Source organism: Grampus griseus, assembly GCF_964374135.1.
Source record: "Grampus griseus genome assembly, chromosome: 2".
NCBI classification, from domain to species: domain Eukaryota; kingdom Metazoa; phylum Chordata; class Mammalia; order Artiodactyla; family Delphinidae; genus Grampus; species Grampus griseus.
The window spans coordinates 39,683,599-39,700,009 of NC_139018.1; the positions used below are offsets into that span (position 1 = coordinate 39,683,599).

Below are 16,411 nucleotides of genomic sequence, written 5' to 3' on the forward strand. Positions count from 1 at the left end.
GAATCAGATAGGAACCTCACTCTGAAGGAACTAAGAGTTTGGTAGGGGAGATAAGACATGCATAAATGAGCACAGAACATTGAAAAAAAGAAAGAGAAGTAAGAAAGCAGAAGGACTAAAGGTGAAGTTCACAGGGATGGCAAATACCTGCAGTTGCATTTGCCTACAAAGAGGAAAAGCATCTACCCAGGCTGTGCTGGCTGCTCTCTAATTTGCGATGTTCGTAGCTTACTTCAGTTAGGTTTTTGCTTTAAATACTCTACCAGTAGGCTGGAGAATTAGGCAACAGTTTATAATGGCTTACCCCAAAGCTTGTCCAGTACTCCTATTAGAGTATGTCATAAGCAGTTGTGTGTGGAACCATTAAAAAAAAAAAAAAAGCCATTTTAAAGAGCCAGTAATATTATCCAGAAATATATGGAAAGGATCTCTACATAAAAATGTTTCATGTTTTAATATTTCAAAGATCTCTAAAAAATATGACTTAACAGCGTCCTAGACTACTTGTCAGGCTATATATGATGTTTCTCAATTTTAAAAAATGCTTTTGTGATTAACATTAAAGAACCCTACTCCTCCAATCCCCTGGCCTGCTCTCCTCCGTGAAGAATCACCAGTTTACAATGATTTATTAAGCATCCATAAGACCAAAAGAGTTGTAGTATTCTCCCTAAATAACACCTAATTAAGTACAAACATGGTGACTGAGGCTACAGTTCAGTTTTTATTAGGAAAAAAATATTTAGAACACCTCGGCCACTTGTTTTAAATGTTAAAATTAAAAGAGAATTTTTAATGTCCTACTTTTTAGGAAATTCTATTTGAGAAAACATGAACAATGGATTTTCCTGAAAAAAAACAATTTAAAATAAAATATAAGATGTAGTCAGCTGTGTATATACAAAAGCAAGGTTATTTATTCTAAACAATACCTGGCTCCGTACTTTACAACAAACTGCGCAATCATAACCTAATTACAGGAGACTAAATTTAATGCCCCAAGCTTTTCTGTTTTCCAAACTCACCTCCCTTCTTTCCAAAAAGATTATCTTCTCCCAAAGGATTCTCAGGGTGCAGACACACAATAAATTCAAAAAACACGACAAGCAGAAAAAAACAAAACAAAACAACAATAAAAACCCACCCGGGGCAGCTAGTTTCCATTTAATTACTTAATCAAGCATATCTCAAAGTGCTTTATTTAAAATAAACGAAGCCTTTGAGTGCCTTAGGGGTAATATGTTGAAATGTACACACAACGTCTCTGTTTTTGATAAGATTAGTAGATAGGACTAATCTTTTTAAACTGTTGCGTAGTTACGCAATCTGTTAGGCGACCCCTCGACATTTCTCTGTTCTACAGAGCACAGCTTAACACTCCAAAGCATCTGCTTGGGAGTTCGGAAGACAGCTCTACCTACAGCAACACTTCACTTCTCCTTCCCTCAAATCTCCCCCCGCCCCGCAAACTCCAACATCCAAAACGGCCAAGTTTCAGTAAGGGCTGGCAGGCGAATCGAGCAGATCACGGAAGACAAAGGGCAGCGCGGGGCCCATGAGCCCCCGCCGGCCCTTCCGTCCGCGCGCGCGCGCATTCTAAAGCCGGGCGGGGCGGTGCCTCCACATGCGCTCCCACACGTAGGCGGGAGCCCGGAGCAGCAGCCACACGCGCCACTCCTGCCGCCTCGTGCCGGCCCCCAGTCCCCGGCCGCGGGCGGGGCTGGGGCTGCGGTGCTGAGCCCCAGCACGTACTGGGGCGTGGCCTGAAGCGCGGCGGGCGGGGTTTGGAGAAGTTTCTCCGGGCGGCTCACATTTCACATCGTCATCATGTAGGCACCAGGGCGCCAGGGCCAGAAGTGGTGCCGGTCCCTTCCGCATCCTTGCTGTTCTCCCCGCTGAGGGTCTGATCACTGCCGCTCTCAGGCACCTGTCTTTCCTCTCCGTGCCGGAATGGAGCCAAGACAAAGGAATAAAAGAAATTAAATAGTACAAGGAGATCGGGTGTCTGAGCAGCGTCTTGGATAATGCCGTCCACTACAGGTAAGAATAAAAATTATGTCCAAACCTCTTAAAGATGTGAACACAACAAAGCTCCGAAGGTGTTCATAGGAGGGTAGAGGTAAGGTGTAGTTTTTGTTTTACAGGGAGACTTTCATTTCACATCCTACAGATTGAACTAATTCTCTGTAAAATGATCTGGGACAACAGGCTCAGCGCTATTTAAAGGGAGGAAATATGAGCAAAGTGGTTAGTGGCAGACTTAAAAAACACCCCAGTAAAATTTTTTTTACATTTTTGTTGGTTCCACATAGCAACATGTTTGCAAAGGTTTTATTTAACCAAACACCGTTAAAAAAAAAAAAAGATTTTGTATTATTTGCAACTTGTTTTTGACGTTGCTACATTGGAAATTTGAACTTTTGGAATGTTGACGTTTCTGCAAAGCCAGTAACTTTAAGTTCATCATTTTTCCATTTTAGAGGTTGTAGGGGGAAATCAAACTTTAGAATGGTAGTTGTGAGGTTAATACAAACTTACAAGAAAATAAACGTGTCTAGCATGCTATTAAGTCGAACAGCGCTGACAGAACCATACCATATATTCATCTGGCCTTTTATAGTTTATCAACATGCATTTCATATACCACCTCATTTACCTGAGTTAATGTCTCCGTAACCACACACCAAAATCTCTAGCTCAAACTCAAAACCCACTAAATAGCACCAGAACACCTCTTTTATTCATTTCCATTTGCCTTGCCATTCCTCTCATAGAACATCCCCTCAGTGTCCTCTATGATTTCATTACCATCAAGGGACAACCACTCTCAGTTCCCTACACCCTCATTGCTTTCTATTTGCCATTTAAACAGTTAATGGGAAAAGGGGTAAGGTTCTACTGGACTGGCTAGCACTTCACCAGCTCAGACACTCAGAATCATAGGCCATCTCTCCAAGACTGTTTTCTCATCTACAAAATGAGATACAGGTACTATTTCATAGTGTTTTTTTGAAGATTGTGAGATAACATGCAAAATGCTTAGCACAAAGTCTAGCATATAGCACTTAAAGACATTAGATTCATTTTAACTCCTAATCTAAAAGAAGTTGTACCTACCAATGGTAGGCTCCCTGGGGAAATCTTTTTCAGTTCCAGAGTTAATAGTGAGGCTTAGAACAAATGAACAAAATACACTAAGCTCCTTTGCCATACTTTTTTCAGATGTGAAAATAATACTGTGGTCATTCACTCACAGCACCGCCAGAGGAAGAAGTATAGGCATTCATCAGGAAGGGAGACAATACAGGACTGTAGCTGCTGGGGTAGAGCTATACTTGGCTCAAGGCATTATAAAGACATTTGTTACGGTCTCAAAGAGGCTGGCACAATGCTGGGAGGAAAGGCTGGTTCTGCTATTTAAAACAGCTTCAAGCACTCCAGGGGACTTATTTTCTGAATGACCAAGGGGTGGATACTTGTTTTCTCCCAGCTTTACCATCCTTTAAAGTGGCTTTCTCATCTAAATCATTGCTCCACAAGTCATTTTCCTACTCGTGGTCATTACAGATCTGACCATTAACTAATAATTGAAAACGATCAACTTCTAGATTTCAGCTTAAGTTAATTTGCTAACAAAATGAGCAGAATTTTAAATTTCAACCCGGGAATATTAAGCAACTACTTTATTCTAAAATACCACCTCTAGTACTATCTGTAATTAAATGCAGAAGCACTTTGGATCATAGTATTTGCAGTGAAATATGCCCCTAAAAACTTAGGTTGAGTCTTAATATTGTAAACTTTTGTTCCCATATTTTCATGTAACTGTAATCAGATTTTCTTCATTCTAAGATAAAAACAGCCTCCTAAGATCTGTGGCTTAATTTTGTCCAGGATATTTTGTTCCTCTAACCTCAGGATACAGGGCCTAAGGCTCTGGCACTGCCTATGTAATTTGTCCATAAAAATAATTTGCTGTTACTTCTAGGAGCAGGGATTCACTATCTCTTATTATATCTTTTTGTGCTGTCTGATTTTTTAAATTTTAAGTAGGAACGTATTACTTTTACAATCATAAAAGAAATAACGCTATTTCATTTTAAAAATATAGGGAAAAAAGCTATTTAAAAAATTTTAAATATACAGTATCATTAAGACAAAAACAAAGCAACGTTTTTCTAGTTTCATATTAGGGTCAGAAGACCTAAGTTTAAATCTTCGGTCTGCCACTATTACCTTTAAGGCTTGGACAAATCCTTTATCATTTGAGGTCTAAATTTCTTTATCTGTGAGTGACAATAGATCGGAGATCTTTAGAGCAGGGGTCCCCAACCCCTGGGCCACAAACTGGTACCAGTCTGTGGCCTGTTTGGAACCGGGCCCACAACAGGAGGTGAGCGGCAGGTGAGCGAGCGAAGCTTCATCTGTATTTATAGCCGCGCCCCATCGCTAGCATTACCACCCGAGCTCCTCCTCCTGTCAGCATTATGGTGAGTTGCATAATTATTTCATTATATATTACAATGTAATAATAATAGAAATAAAGGGCACAATAAATGTAATGCGCTTGAATCATCCGAAACCATCCCCCACCCCCCAACCGTGGAATAACTGTCTTCCACGAAACCGTTCCCTGGTGCCAAAAAGGCTGGGGACCGCTGCTTCAGAGGAACTTTCTAGCCCATACAACATTATGTAACTATAATGTTCAGGATTTGCTTCATTCATCCCATTCATATTAGAACATTAAAATTTTGTTTTACTTTAATAAATTAAAGGTTCATAAATGACAAGTTTCTTTTCTAAAAGCATACTTTTCACAGTGGAACATTACGGTTTGTTATTATTTAACATTACATTTAGGGACACAGTATAACTTAAGGTGATGGCAATACGATAAATGTAGAAATAAACAAGAGTAATGTAATATTCATAAAATACTTAAACTGTTGGTAAACAATATTATGAGTTGGAGGTGTTAAAGCAAATATTATTTTAACATAAAAGCTGATCAAAGGGGGCCTGGTCCACAGAAGATGTTTATTTGATGTAACAAAACAATACAGTTAGTGTTAGATCCAACCACAAAGAGCAAAAGGAATGAAAAATTTGTACAATGCACATAGAAAAACAAGATGTTTACTGTGACAACTATATATTTCTAAAATAATGCTTTTCTAAAATTACTCAATTATTGAAATCTATATGAAAACAGAATGATGTTAATAGCGACAAAGTGCATAAAACCAAACATCAAATTTCGAGCAAATTAACATACTAGGCAATATTGCTAACAAAGCATGATTTTTTTCTTGTTCACAATCTGCTCAAAATACCTTTATACCAACATGGTGGGCAGAACATTTAGGTTTAATATCAATTACACAATATTAGCATAAACTTCCACAACTACAGATAGGGTATTGTTTTCTTTTGAGCTGGCAAAGTGACTACAGAAACATCAGATCATTTCTCTGAATTGAGAATTTTATCCAAATAAATGCCACATACCTTCCAGATATATGCATATCTTTCTATATCATGTAAATGGCTTTACCCATTTAAATAATAAACCATACAAGCATTTAAGAATCATTATTATATGATTAACAATGTCATGTTCCAGGTTTAATAATTTCATAGGCCAAAAAAAATTTCTTCTTAAAAACTAGTTTTATAAATGCAGAATATATTGCATGAGTAACTGCTGGTATTTTTTTAAGAAAATATATTGTGCAATTGTGGCTACCATGTACTGCTGGCAAATCATTACTGTTTATGTAAAATGTGAAAAAACTGAGTAAAAATTTTTCAAACTCATCATGATGAAAGGTTACTTGCCTTCTTAAAAAAAATTACATTGGCATCTTATTAAAAATAATTCGATAAGGGACAAACTCCCTAGCCCAAAATAAATAAATAAAAAGGTGCATTTTAAAAATGATGCTACTGCAATGCAATGGTTTAAATACCAAAGAACTGTGAAAATGTGCTGTGTGTGATCTGGCATTAAGGAACATACTAAAAAAGAGCATTAATGTAAATTAAGTAGAAAGGGGATCAAAATTGAACTAACCAAGTTTGTGCAGTATTTGTAGCCAGGCTTCTAAAATTAGATATAGAAAATATAAATAGACTGCTTTAGGTAATGAGCCACCAGTGTCCAAAAAAAGGAATGAGATTATGAAAAAGCTCAGTTAACTTGATCCAAAGCTCTGAGTAATTCTTCACCCTGCAGTAGGTTTCTGCTGCCTTGTATAGGAGCATTAACTTCACAATCATAACTGGTCAGCTGTGGTAATCCACTCTCATCCATTGATTGCCCCAGCAGTCTACATGCTAAATCTGAAAAACAAAGATACTTAAGTATTTATTCATCTAATCCATGAATATTATTAAACAGCCACTATGCACTAGGTATTGGGGAAAATAAGGCAAATAAGCGCTAGAAGGGTTTTAGTCTATTAGGCAAAACCACAATCGTGTAAACAAGAAAGTGCAAAAAATTGTTACTGGTGCTATGTCACAAATGTTTAAAGGTACCTTGAAGGCACAAAGGCGTGATAAACCAATTTAGAAAAAGGCATTAAAATGTGCAAGCTTCAGCTTCTATTCAATATTGATAGCACACAGACTCAGATCAAAGATAATTACTAAAAATTCATAGTTCCATCTTGAAATAGCTATTACTGATCAAATAAAATGCAACCTTACTTTTTAATCCTGCTAAGGAGTGAAAATCACTCTCAATTGGAGTAAAGCTCCTAAATAAAAGTTTCATATATTTTAATTCTCTTTGTGATGTTCAAGGGCAGAAAGAATAAACTAACCAGAGGGTATTAAAATAATTGTCTTTTGCTCCATTCCATTCTGTTCACTAGATTTGCATCCTTTTACGCGTTTCCAAGAAAGTGATGTAGTAGTTGCACGATCATCTGGTTGCTGTAATAATGTTCCCTAAAAACAGTAAAGTTATTTCAATTTTACTATGTTGAATTTTTTTTAAGTCAAAACTTTGAAATCAGTGTAAGTTTGCTAACAATATGTGGGCAAGATTCTTAAATACTGCCCTAAGTTATTTTAAATTCTTTTTCTTCATACTACTTCATACTACCGGTGAATTCATTTGCCGGTCATTATGACAGCTACATGTGTAAATGCTTTCCTGTTAATTTGGTCTGAAAATATCAGTATGGATTACACCAGCACTGACTGTTCTGTGGGTAAGAAGGGAAAGTAACCTAAAGGGAAGAGAAAGAGACTTGGTGGTGACACTGGGTGTGGAATGAGGGGAGAACTGTACTTACTCAAAATACATCTCTAGTGTTTGGAATTTTTACACCAAGACTGGATTCATTAAATGTTTGTATTTTTAAGAAAGAGTGTGTACAAGTGAAAAAAAACAATGTATAACTTCTGAAAATGTAACATTAGTATTTGGAAGATACAAGGAGTTACCTATATATCTAACTTAGAAATAGCACATTAGCTAGAATAGAAAAGCAAACATACTGTCACACTTACAATTCCTACTGCTTGAAAAAGTGAGCCATCATGTTCTATTTTTCGCTTTCTCTGAGCATTCTGCAAAGCTAGTATCTTTGGACTTAGTTCTTCCTCAGGAACAGTAGTTCTGAAAAATATTTTTTAATAAAAATATGGTTGTTTTATTTATTTAAAAAATATCCAGTTACTTTTCTAAAATGAAATATATAATGCCTATTTTCCAGCATTAAGGAATATAATGTTATACATAAGAGAACCGTCCTGATTACTAAAGTTTATTACCTTGAAAGCCCAAGTTCATTTTTTAAAACAAAATTTCCTAAAATATGCATTTCCCTATTTAGAAAATAGAACTGAACAGAACTAAATTGATGTCAAAGAGTTAAATATTGGCCTTTCATCCCACCTAATACACAGATATTCTTGGGACTACTGTAATAAAAGATTAATTTCACATTTGTGTTATGCTTTCAGTTTATAAAACATTGCATGTTCATTAGTTCACTGTAGCTTCACTCCAATCCCCAAGATAATACAGGTAATATAATACACATTCTATAAATGAGAAACCTGAGGCTTGTTAGGTAACTTGCTCTGTTGCTAATTAGCTGCAGATATGGAAGTACACTGCAGGTCTCCTGATACCCAGTCTCCTTCCCAGTGATCCTCCCACTAAGCCATTTTGCCCTCAGTATTGATCTGGTTATCAAACTTGATCTGCATCTAAAATTAATACTAAATAGTGAAGAACTGTTTTATGTGTCAAGTACATCGATTTTGTTATATCTGTTTCGCCTTTTCAAGAACCGCCCGCCCACCCCCAACATAATCACAATAGCTCAAAGTTGAGAATGGCATATGGGTAAGGGATGTACTACTCTAACGGCTCTCCTACATGCAGTCTTGTTTTGTATTTTTAAAAAATTCTATGAAACCGTCAATATATAGACAGGCAGATTTTTAAATTTTTATATAAATGTTACCTCTATTAAGCGTAACTCAGTCTATCATGTAAATATCATCTTAGTAGTAGTACTTTTAATGGTTTATTTTTAATCTTTGCTCTAAAAGCTGCAAATTGTCTGGTTTACCGTAGCACTTTGATTTTGCAAATTACCTACAGAGGTAGTAAAGAAAAAGCCTCCATATAGTTCTGAATGGTTAAGTTCATAAAGTGTTTAGTACATACTATATTGGAACTAATGTAAAAAAAATTGCTAAAATGACTAGATGTTTGTTGGACTTTGGTTTTGACAAGTACGTAGTTATTCAGAAAACCAAACAGCCCATGGTTCTCTGTAGCTGTAACTGAAAATTACAGATCACTGCCAATTCTACTGCTATGTTCATTCTTCTCTCCATCTAATAACCATTTATTGAAGCAAGTGCTACATGTTAGGTACTGAGTTAAGTATTAGTAACACAGAAATGCCCGAGGCACTGTCATCTCCCAGAGGAGCTCTAAAGTCGGTTGGTGATAATAGTAAAACAATAATGTTAAATACTTCTTTGATAATTTAAAGCCCTAAGATCTTTTCCTAGCTCTGGGAAAAGGCCTCTCCTAGCATTCTAGGTCAAAGCAGTGATGCAGGGCAGGAGAATAAAGCCATAAGCTCTGGCTATGGCAGTGCTTTTTCCTATTGCTATTGATATCTGACTCAGTCTAGGCACTGTAGAGGAATCATTCCTCTCCTCCACACACTGCTCCACTAACTTGTTTCCTCTGACTACAGCCTAAATTTTAAATGTGTCAAATCCTATTACAAATTATACACAGAAATTATAACTTAAAATTTGGATAGTGTCCATATGTTTGCTCAAACTAGCTCCATAGAAGCAATGCCATGACACATGCTTAGATTCTTGTTATAGCTTTTAAAAAATATTTAACCTATGATATAGCTAGTGTTCTATAAATAAAAAGGAAAAATAAAAGCAATTTATAACTATACATCAATTTTTTTTAAATGCTTATAAATATCTATATTGAATACTGAGGACTGAAGACCATCAAGTTCAATTTGGATTGGAGAACTGGAAATACCCTTAAGTTGGAAAGGTTTTTTTTCAGGTAAGCTTAAAAAGAGCTCCAAGCTATGGAGGCAAGTAAGGATAGTTAATGAGTCTGATTTAAGCAATTACAAGAAACTGGGCCAATTTTTGTACATTTACAGAACTTACTGGCTGGATTTTATTTTTAGAGGTATTAGAAGACCCTTCTACTCCTACATTTAGATAAGTGATATGACTATAAAGTAATACACAAGCTAATTTAGAAATGGTTTTTTGAGTGCTTGTTTTAAGTTCAGAATTTGTACATCAATTTTATGTTCCTTAAAGCATATAAATCAGAAAGTCTGCTACATTTAGAAATAATTTACCATCATACATGTTTCCTCAAAAATAACAAACTATAACTTTAATGTTACATATAAATACCTTTGACTCAAAGCGACAGATAACACATTAGGGCTTCTTGGATGAGATTTTTCTGTCTGTTCTATGACTCCTTTTCCTGCTCTGTTTGGTGAGGCTGTCCGACTTCCAGTGTCACTATATGGTGATGTTGTGGCACAAGTAGTTTCTTTAGGTACGTGGGGAGGAGATGGAAATGCAATCAATATTTTAATGTCTTCCATACCATCTTTTGTCACTGTTTTTAATTCATCAGTGGTGGCTGTGGTAGTGTTGGTGGTTATAGGAGGTTCCTGCATTTGAGTCGGCTGGAATACTGTAATTGTGCTCGCACTTTGAGGAGTAGTAGAACTGCTTTCCAATGGTGACAACTGGTCGAAGGAACGTAACTGGAAGTCATCATCCATTGGGATATAAGGAGCTAACATCTCCAAGTCTAAATCAGTGTCCTTTAAAACAACAAATACATGAGTTTTTACAATGGCCACACCATATAAAAGAAAAACAAGTTAAACCCAAAGCCAGTTTTGAATAATATATATAATAAACAAGTTCATATACCTGAGTGGAAAATGGATTCTTTGCTTCCGTGTCTTCAGCAAAAAGTTTCTCTACCAATTCCAACTTGAATTCATTGACCATATCACTATCCACATCAAAACAATATTCACTGGGACTGTTAGGCTGTAAAAAGAATTAATATATTTACTTTTCCCTGAAGAAGCTTACATAAATGTTTTGCTGGTTGTTAGAATGTGAAAACCTAATCTCAGAGAATACACAACAAAGTCTGTCTCTTCTATCAAATTTTATCTAACTAGTGAGAAATGAGATTTTTTGAGCTTACACTTATAATTCTGTCAATACATCCATTTCTAACTGTATGTAATATAACAGCATTTATAAGATTAAAAGATGCATTTATCTGCTTATTCTAAAGAATAAAACTCACCTAATAATTCAACTCCCAAATGGTACCTAACTGGCCAATAACCAGATGATATACTCACTGGAATCTGTGTAATGAGAGGCCATACTGCTGTGGTGATCTACCTAAAAATCTCACAGCTACTCTGGGGGGCAGGCGAGGATAGGGCTGGAGACTTAAGCTCTTTACTTGTATTCACCTTAATGAATGCAGTACTAGTTTAGTTTTCAGCAAGAATTCTAACCAAAAAACTATAGCTATGTATTCTAAGCATAAACTTTTGCTTCCCTCATCTTAACATTTTTGTTAGATTTACTTTTTATGGATAAAAAACAAAATGACTCGAACATTTTTGTGCTAGGCAAACTGAGCAACCAGAGAGTAGGATATATTTTCTAGAAGGCTATGAGATGTCAAATCTCCTACTTTTAGCTTGCCAGTTTGAGTCAGTAAATATTTAATGTAAAATAATATACCACTTTTTTTAGGCTTATTTGAGCCTCATTTATCAAGTCATAATATTCAAATCTGAGCTGCCGTACTCATGAGCATGTTTTTAGACATAGGAAGCTCTGAAATCAAATCATTCTAGATTGAGAAATAGAGCCCTATATGATACCTTCAGTCTTGGCCTAGCCTAGCCCTTAAAGACTATTTTTATTGTTTATAGAAAAACTAGTATCAAGACAGAACTTGAATTAAAAAGTTACTAAGTAATTTTTCTGAGTAAGACTTGGTGAGACTTTCATGTTACTCTTATCCAGAATGTCAAAATAGTGATGGAAATTGTGCTAAATTGGGCAAAGAGCTTAGAGTCCTTTCCCTTTTAAGCCTTGCTAATAATAAGCCCTTTGCCACTGGATAATTCTCCAACTCAAAGGGTAATATGAATGGGCTTAGATCATTCATAGGCACACAGTATTGTTCTCTGTGGATATCTAAGTTCAAGACTTTTTTTGTCCTACTGATATAAATACACACAGGAGCAACATATGTTTTACCTTTTGCCTTATGTTAAGGCAGCTCATTCCCATGTTCCTGACTGTCTTTGAGCCTAAAACATGGACTGAGGTCTAAGTCAGGCATAGCTTTTGTAGTAATTTTAAAAGTGCTAAAATTCATAGAAACAAAACTATGACATGTGGTTCAAATTTATATATATGTCCCTAAACATTAAAATCTGTAAGTTATCCTTTTCTTGTTCTATCATGACACCTACCTCAGGTGAACTTTGTCTGGTGCTTCCATCAGAAGGACTAGCTGGCTGATCTTGAATCTGGGGCATGGTGAAAGAAAGTTCCAGTGACTCTGGATTTGGTTCTAACTTTAATGCAACTTCCTGATTGAGTGCAGGGTCAGCACTACTTCTAAGTGGCTTTGGAGTTTCAGAGGCAGGTAATGGAGACATTGCCAAATTTATATTCTGTAATTTCTCATTGGATGAGGGGAGCATTACATCATTATACAATGGAACTTCCTCAAGTTGTTGTTCATCAGTTTCTGTGTCTGTAGGGGAAAAAATTAGTCAATTTAAAGACTATCTAGATTTCAACATATACAGAAATGTATGCCCCCTTTTACAAAAGGTTTATCTAGTTCACTCAAGTAACAAAAATGTTACCAAATTTTACTTAATCCGAAAGTCTGCAGATATTATGGTATAACCATAAGTCTAAGTTCTTTCCAATCCACTACTGACAACTTCTATAATCTATATAGCATAAAAACTCCTTCAATTCCAACCTTTTCATACCTTTTATTCATTAAAATTTAACATAGTTTGAAATTACAGTTTTCTTTTTCAATGTTTGATTTCTGGTATGACTGCTTATTTATCCTTTAATGCAACTTATGCCTACTGCAGTATACCTGCTAACTTGTGAAAAAATATGACAGTAGGCTATAGAAATAGCAGAGCTTATTAAAAGTGAACAATTAAAAGTGGGAAAAAAATACCTTAAAAACACTTTGAAGCACAATTTCCAACAATGTGCAAAAGCAGGAATGCTGAGAAATTACAGGGGCAAAGACCACAATGTCCAAATGATTACCAACAAAAAATGTTAAAGTTTAGGCAATTAACATAGTTTAGGCAATTAACAAAATAACTGAAGACCCACCATTGCTGCCAAAATCTAAAGATATGATTGTGTCTCCAGCAGCTGGGGCCAGCAAAGTTAAAGCATCAGGTTCCTTCTTAAGTTTATCAAAGAGACTACTTGTATCTTCTGATTCAACTTTGGTGAATAGCTGAGTCATTTTCATGTCTGAAGATTCAACTGGTTTGAGGACACATTCTGTTTGTTGAAGGGAGAAAATCAAGTCGTGCTGAATAATACCACTGTCAAAAAAGAGAGATTAGTAATTCTTAAATGAGCACTTGACACAATGTGGGGGGGAGAAGGACTCTGAAATGGCCTTGTCTCTCAAAAAAATTCAAAATTCTGTTTTATGGAAAGGAACATTTTAAGATGCCTTAAAACATCTCTCATGCCTACCTGGTCACATTCAGGGTTTAAAATACCAATATGAAATAAAGACCTATTAAAATTCACAATACAAGATAATTCAGGTATTTGACTAATTTCAATTAAGAAACTTCAGCTATTCCTTTGAGAAGATTGGTGGTGACAAAGAAGTGTAACAGTCAAGTACATGTAGGACGATAAGCAGAACTTTTGTGCCCACATGTAAAGATATTGGCACAGAAGAACTCTTTGACATTCATATATGAAGCATGACCTAAGGATGGCCCTAGAATATAAAGATATATAAATGACAAAGGTCCTTCTAAGAGGGGCACTGTTTTTTCCTTGGTGGTAAGAAAATGATCTGGTGATACCACCTACAGGATAGAGTTGAAGAGAGATGATGAACAACAGCTCCATCTTCATGTTTGGCTTAATTTTATTGCTCCTTTAATCAACAAACATTAAGTGTTTACTATGTGAAATGAACTGAGGATACAAAGTTTAAAATATCTAACCCTTGCCCTCAGGAAGTTTAAAACCCATTGTGAAAGTATGTGTGCAAACAACTGAAATACAAAGTGATAGTTGCTAAAATGGAGAAGGTTTGTGTCACAGAGGCCAGTAAGCTGAAACTTGGACTCAAGTAGGATCTGTTAGACAGACTGGGATAGGGGAAAAGAAGGACATTCCAAGTGGGTGATTCTTATATAATGGGAAGGTCACAAAAGAACTCTTTTGCCTAATTTTAAAACATTAAAGGATGGTGTCAGAAGTGGCAAAAATAAAAACCAAATGATGAAAGTCTTCCTAAGAGAGGGGTGGCCACAGATTTTAGAAAGAAGGCTAAATCTACAAAAGCATGGGAGTACAGAAAATAATGACAAATGATGCTACGCAAGTAGGCAAGGGTTTATTTTGGGGGTGATAAAGGGATCTTTAAAACAACTCTAAGGAAAATGAGATGATCAGATATCCATGCAAGAAAACTCAGCCTGGTGGTAATGTAGAAGATGGACTAGAAGTGGGCAATTGCTTACTGAAATAGATCAAATGAAAGATTAGTTTATGATATCCATAATATTCACAAGCCAATCATCTAAGAGAAGAGTTCATGAATACACATGAGCCATGTGTCACACATACAGCCTTTTACAGTAATTTCACGTAGAATTTCAGTTAATCCTCATTTTAACCTTTTGAGGCAAGGATTCCTAAATGGATGAAATTCAGAGAAGTAAGGAGACTTCCCCAAGTCATGGAGCTAATGAGGGACAGAGGTATGATACAAACCTAACTATTCCAGGGCCAGAATTCTTCTTATAAAAATAACATAGCTGCCTTGAGATAGTTTATGCTGATAGCTGTATGACTAGAACAAATTAATCCATAGGAGATCTGGTATTTTTTTCAAAGTCTTTTAAAAAATGGGAATAAAAAAGGATGGGGATGAATAGCTACTGATGGTAATTAGTGGAATCACTAAAATAGCTGGCCTAGAAACTCAGGTCAGAATACTGAAAACCATAATTAGGTAGAAATGTGAAAATAAAATAAAATTCAGTGAACATTTATAATCTTTCTATAAAAGAAAAGAGAGTATTCAAAGACTTACTACTTGTTCCCCCCAAATATTTATTTTCCAAGCTTACCTCACAACATAATTTACACATACAATGCACTGTGGTTGAGAGTTCTTAGTGTTATATATGACAGTTGCTTGAGTTTCAACCCAGACATAGCCACCTCTTTTGGCAAGCATCCTGTACTGTCCTGTGGTGACTTGTCCTTTAGTAAACACTAGGAGTGAAAAGGAAAAGAGTCATGTAGAGAAAATAACTTTGAATTTTTAATCGAATGAATAGATGCTGAATGTTGATCATTGTTTTAGAAAAAAGGAGAAATGTTTAATAGAATCAGTTTTAACTGTTTAAATTGAGAGACAGAGAAAACACCCCAGGATAGCTGAAAATGTACCTATTTCATTCTTCTAATCCCCCCAATAAACTCCTTTCCTGCCAACCTTCACTTTAAATAAGATGAAAGCCAGGGATGAGGGACAGCAGCGACTAAAATTCCTTTAACTACTTACAGGTTGAAAGTATCAGAAATATTAGAGAATGAATAACCCTGATTCCACAGAGAACATTCAACAAAGTGGCACTGCTATCATTTCCTTAAATTCCTGCTGTAGTTTCCAGAGAACCAAAGATGCTTCAAATAGATGTGCTAGAATATTTGAATCTCAGTTGATATCATGCTGAAGTCTTCTGGCAATTTAGGCAATCTTAATTATTGATTTGGGAGAAAGTACTAGATAAATAGTAACAATGATATCATCATGAGTATTGGGACCCTGACTCTGGACTTAGGCCCGTTTTGCAGTTCAAGGCTAATCATGCTAACTCAGTGACATTCAGGCATTCCCAATCACACTGGGAAGTCATGTTTAGGTACAGATTAAACAGGCAATTGAGAAATTCCAAAGTTTTACTTATCATGGGATCCTCAAATAACATTCATATGAGTAAAACTGAGCATTATGTCTTACGTCAAGTGTACCTGTTTCCACTAACTAGTGCATGATGTTGATCATATTTGCATTCATTGATTCACTGAACAGTTATTTTCTCAGTGCGTTCTTTGTGCTAACCGTTCTGAATACTTAGGTAAGAATTCTGAAAATGATGCTATATTCTATGATACATATTTTTTAGATTTTGTAAAATGCCAGGGTAGTTTTATATATCATTAAATGATTCTGCTTTAACTGGTATTGGTTACAATAAATACAAAACAAAGATTTAATGACCCAGATCACTTATGAAGTGGTTTATTAAAATGTGTGGTCTAGGAAGACTGGTTAATTTTAACCAAAAAGTTAGATATATAACCAAACAGTAGAAATTGCAAGAGTTAAATAATTAGAATATCTATACTTACTATCATGATGAGTTTTGGTCAGATGATCAGAGTCCAAAGCATGATAATATTCATAAATTGAGCGGCCCAAAAGTTCTTCTGGCTCGTATCCCATCAATTCTGTAATTCTGTTAAATAAAAAATGTAAGTAAGAATAAAAATGACAGAAACT

The 16,411-nt window shown here is 35.7% G+C and overlaps 1 protein-coding gene and 1 long non-coding RNA gene across 3 annotated transcripts in view; one reads left to right on the forward strand and one right to left on the reverse strand.

The window, feature by feature from the left end:
- The first annotated feature begins 1,832 nt into the window (after nt 1-1,832).
- Nucleotides 1,833-16,411, forward strand: part of LOC309818256 — a 35,451-nt gene continuing 20,872 nt past the window's right edge. For both annotated transcript variants that reach the window (XR_014296328.1, XR_014296329.1), the window contains exon 1: nt 1,833-2,040. This is a non-coding gene — a long non-coding RNA (uncharacterized lncRNA). The remainder of the gene's footprint in view (nt 2,041-16,411) is intronic.
- HIF1A (hypoxia inducible factor 1 subunit alpha) overlaps nt 5,022-16,411 on the reverse strand; it is a 41,395-nt gene continuing 30,005 nt past the window's right edge. Inside the window, exons 7-15 of the mRNA XM_082647825.1 lie at nt 16,261-16,367; nt 14,970-15,117; nt 12,970-13,190; nt 12,069-12,355; nt 10,483-10,605; nt 9,946-10,370; nt 7,525-7,633; nt 6,831-6,957; nt 5,022-6,345 (exon numbers count right to left, since the gene is read on the reverse strand). Of these exons, the coding sequence (XP_082503951.1) occupies nt 6,194-6,345; nt 6,831-6,957; nt 7,525-7,633; nt 9,946-10,370; nt 10,483-10,605; nt 12,069-12,355; nt 12,970-13,190; nt 14,970-15,117; nt 16,261-16,367 (1,699 nt within the window). The 3' untranslated portion in view covers nt 5,022-6,193. The remainder of the gene's footprint in view (nt 6,346-6,830; nt 6,958-7,524; nt 7,634-9,945; nt 10,371-10,482; nt 10,606-12,068; nt 12,356-12,969; nt 13,191-14,969; nt 15,118-16,260; nt 16,368-16,411) is intronic.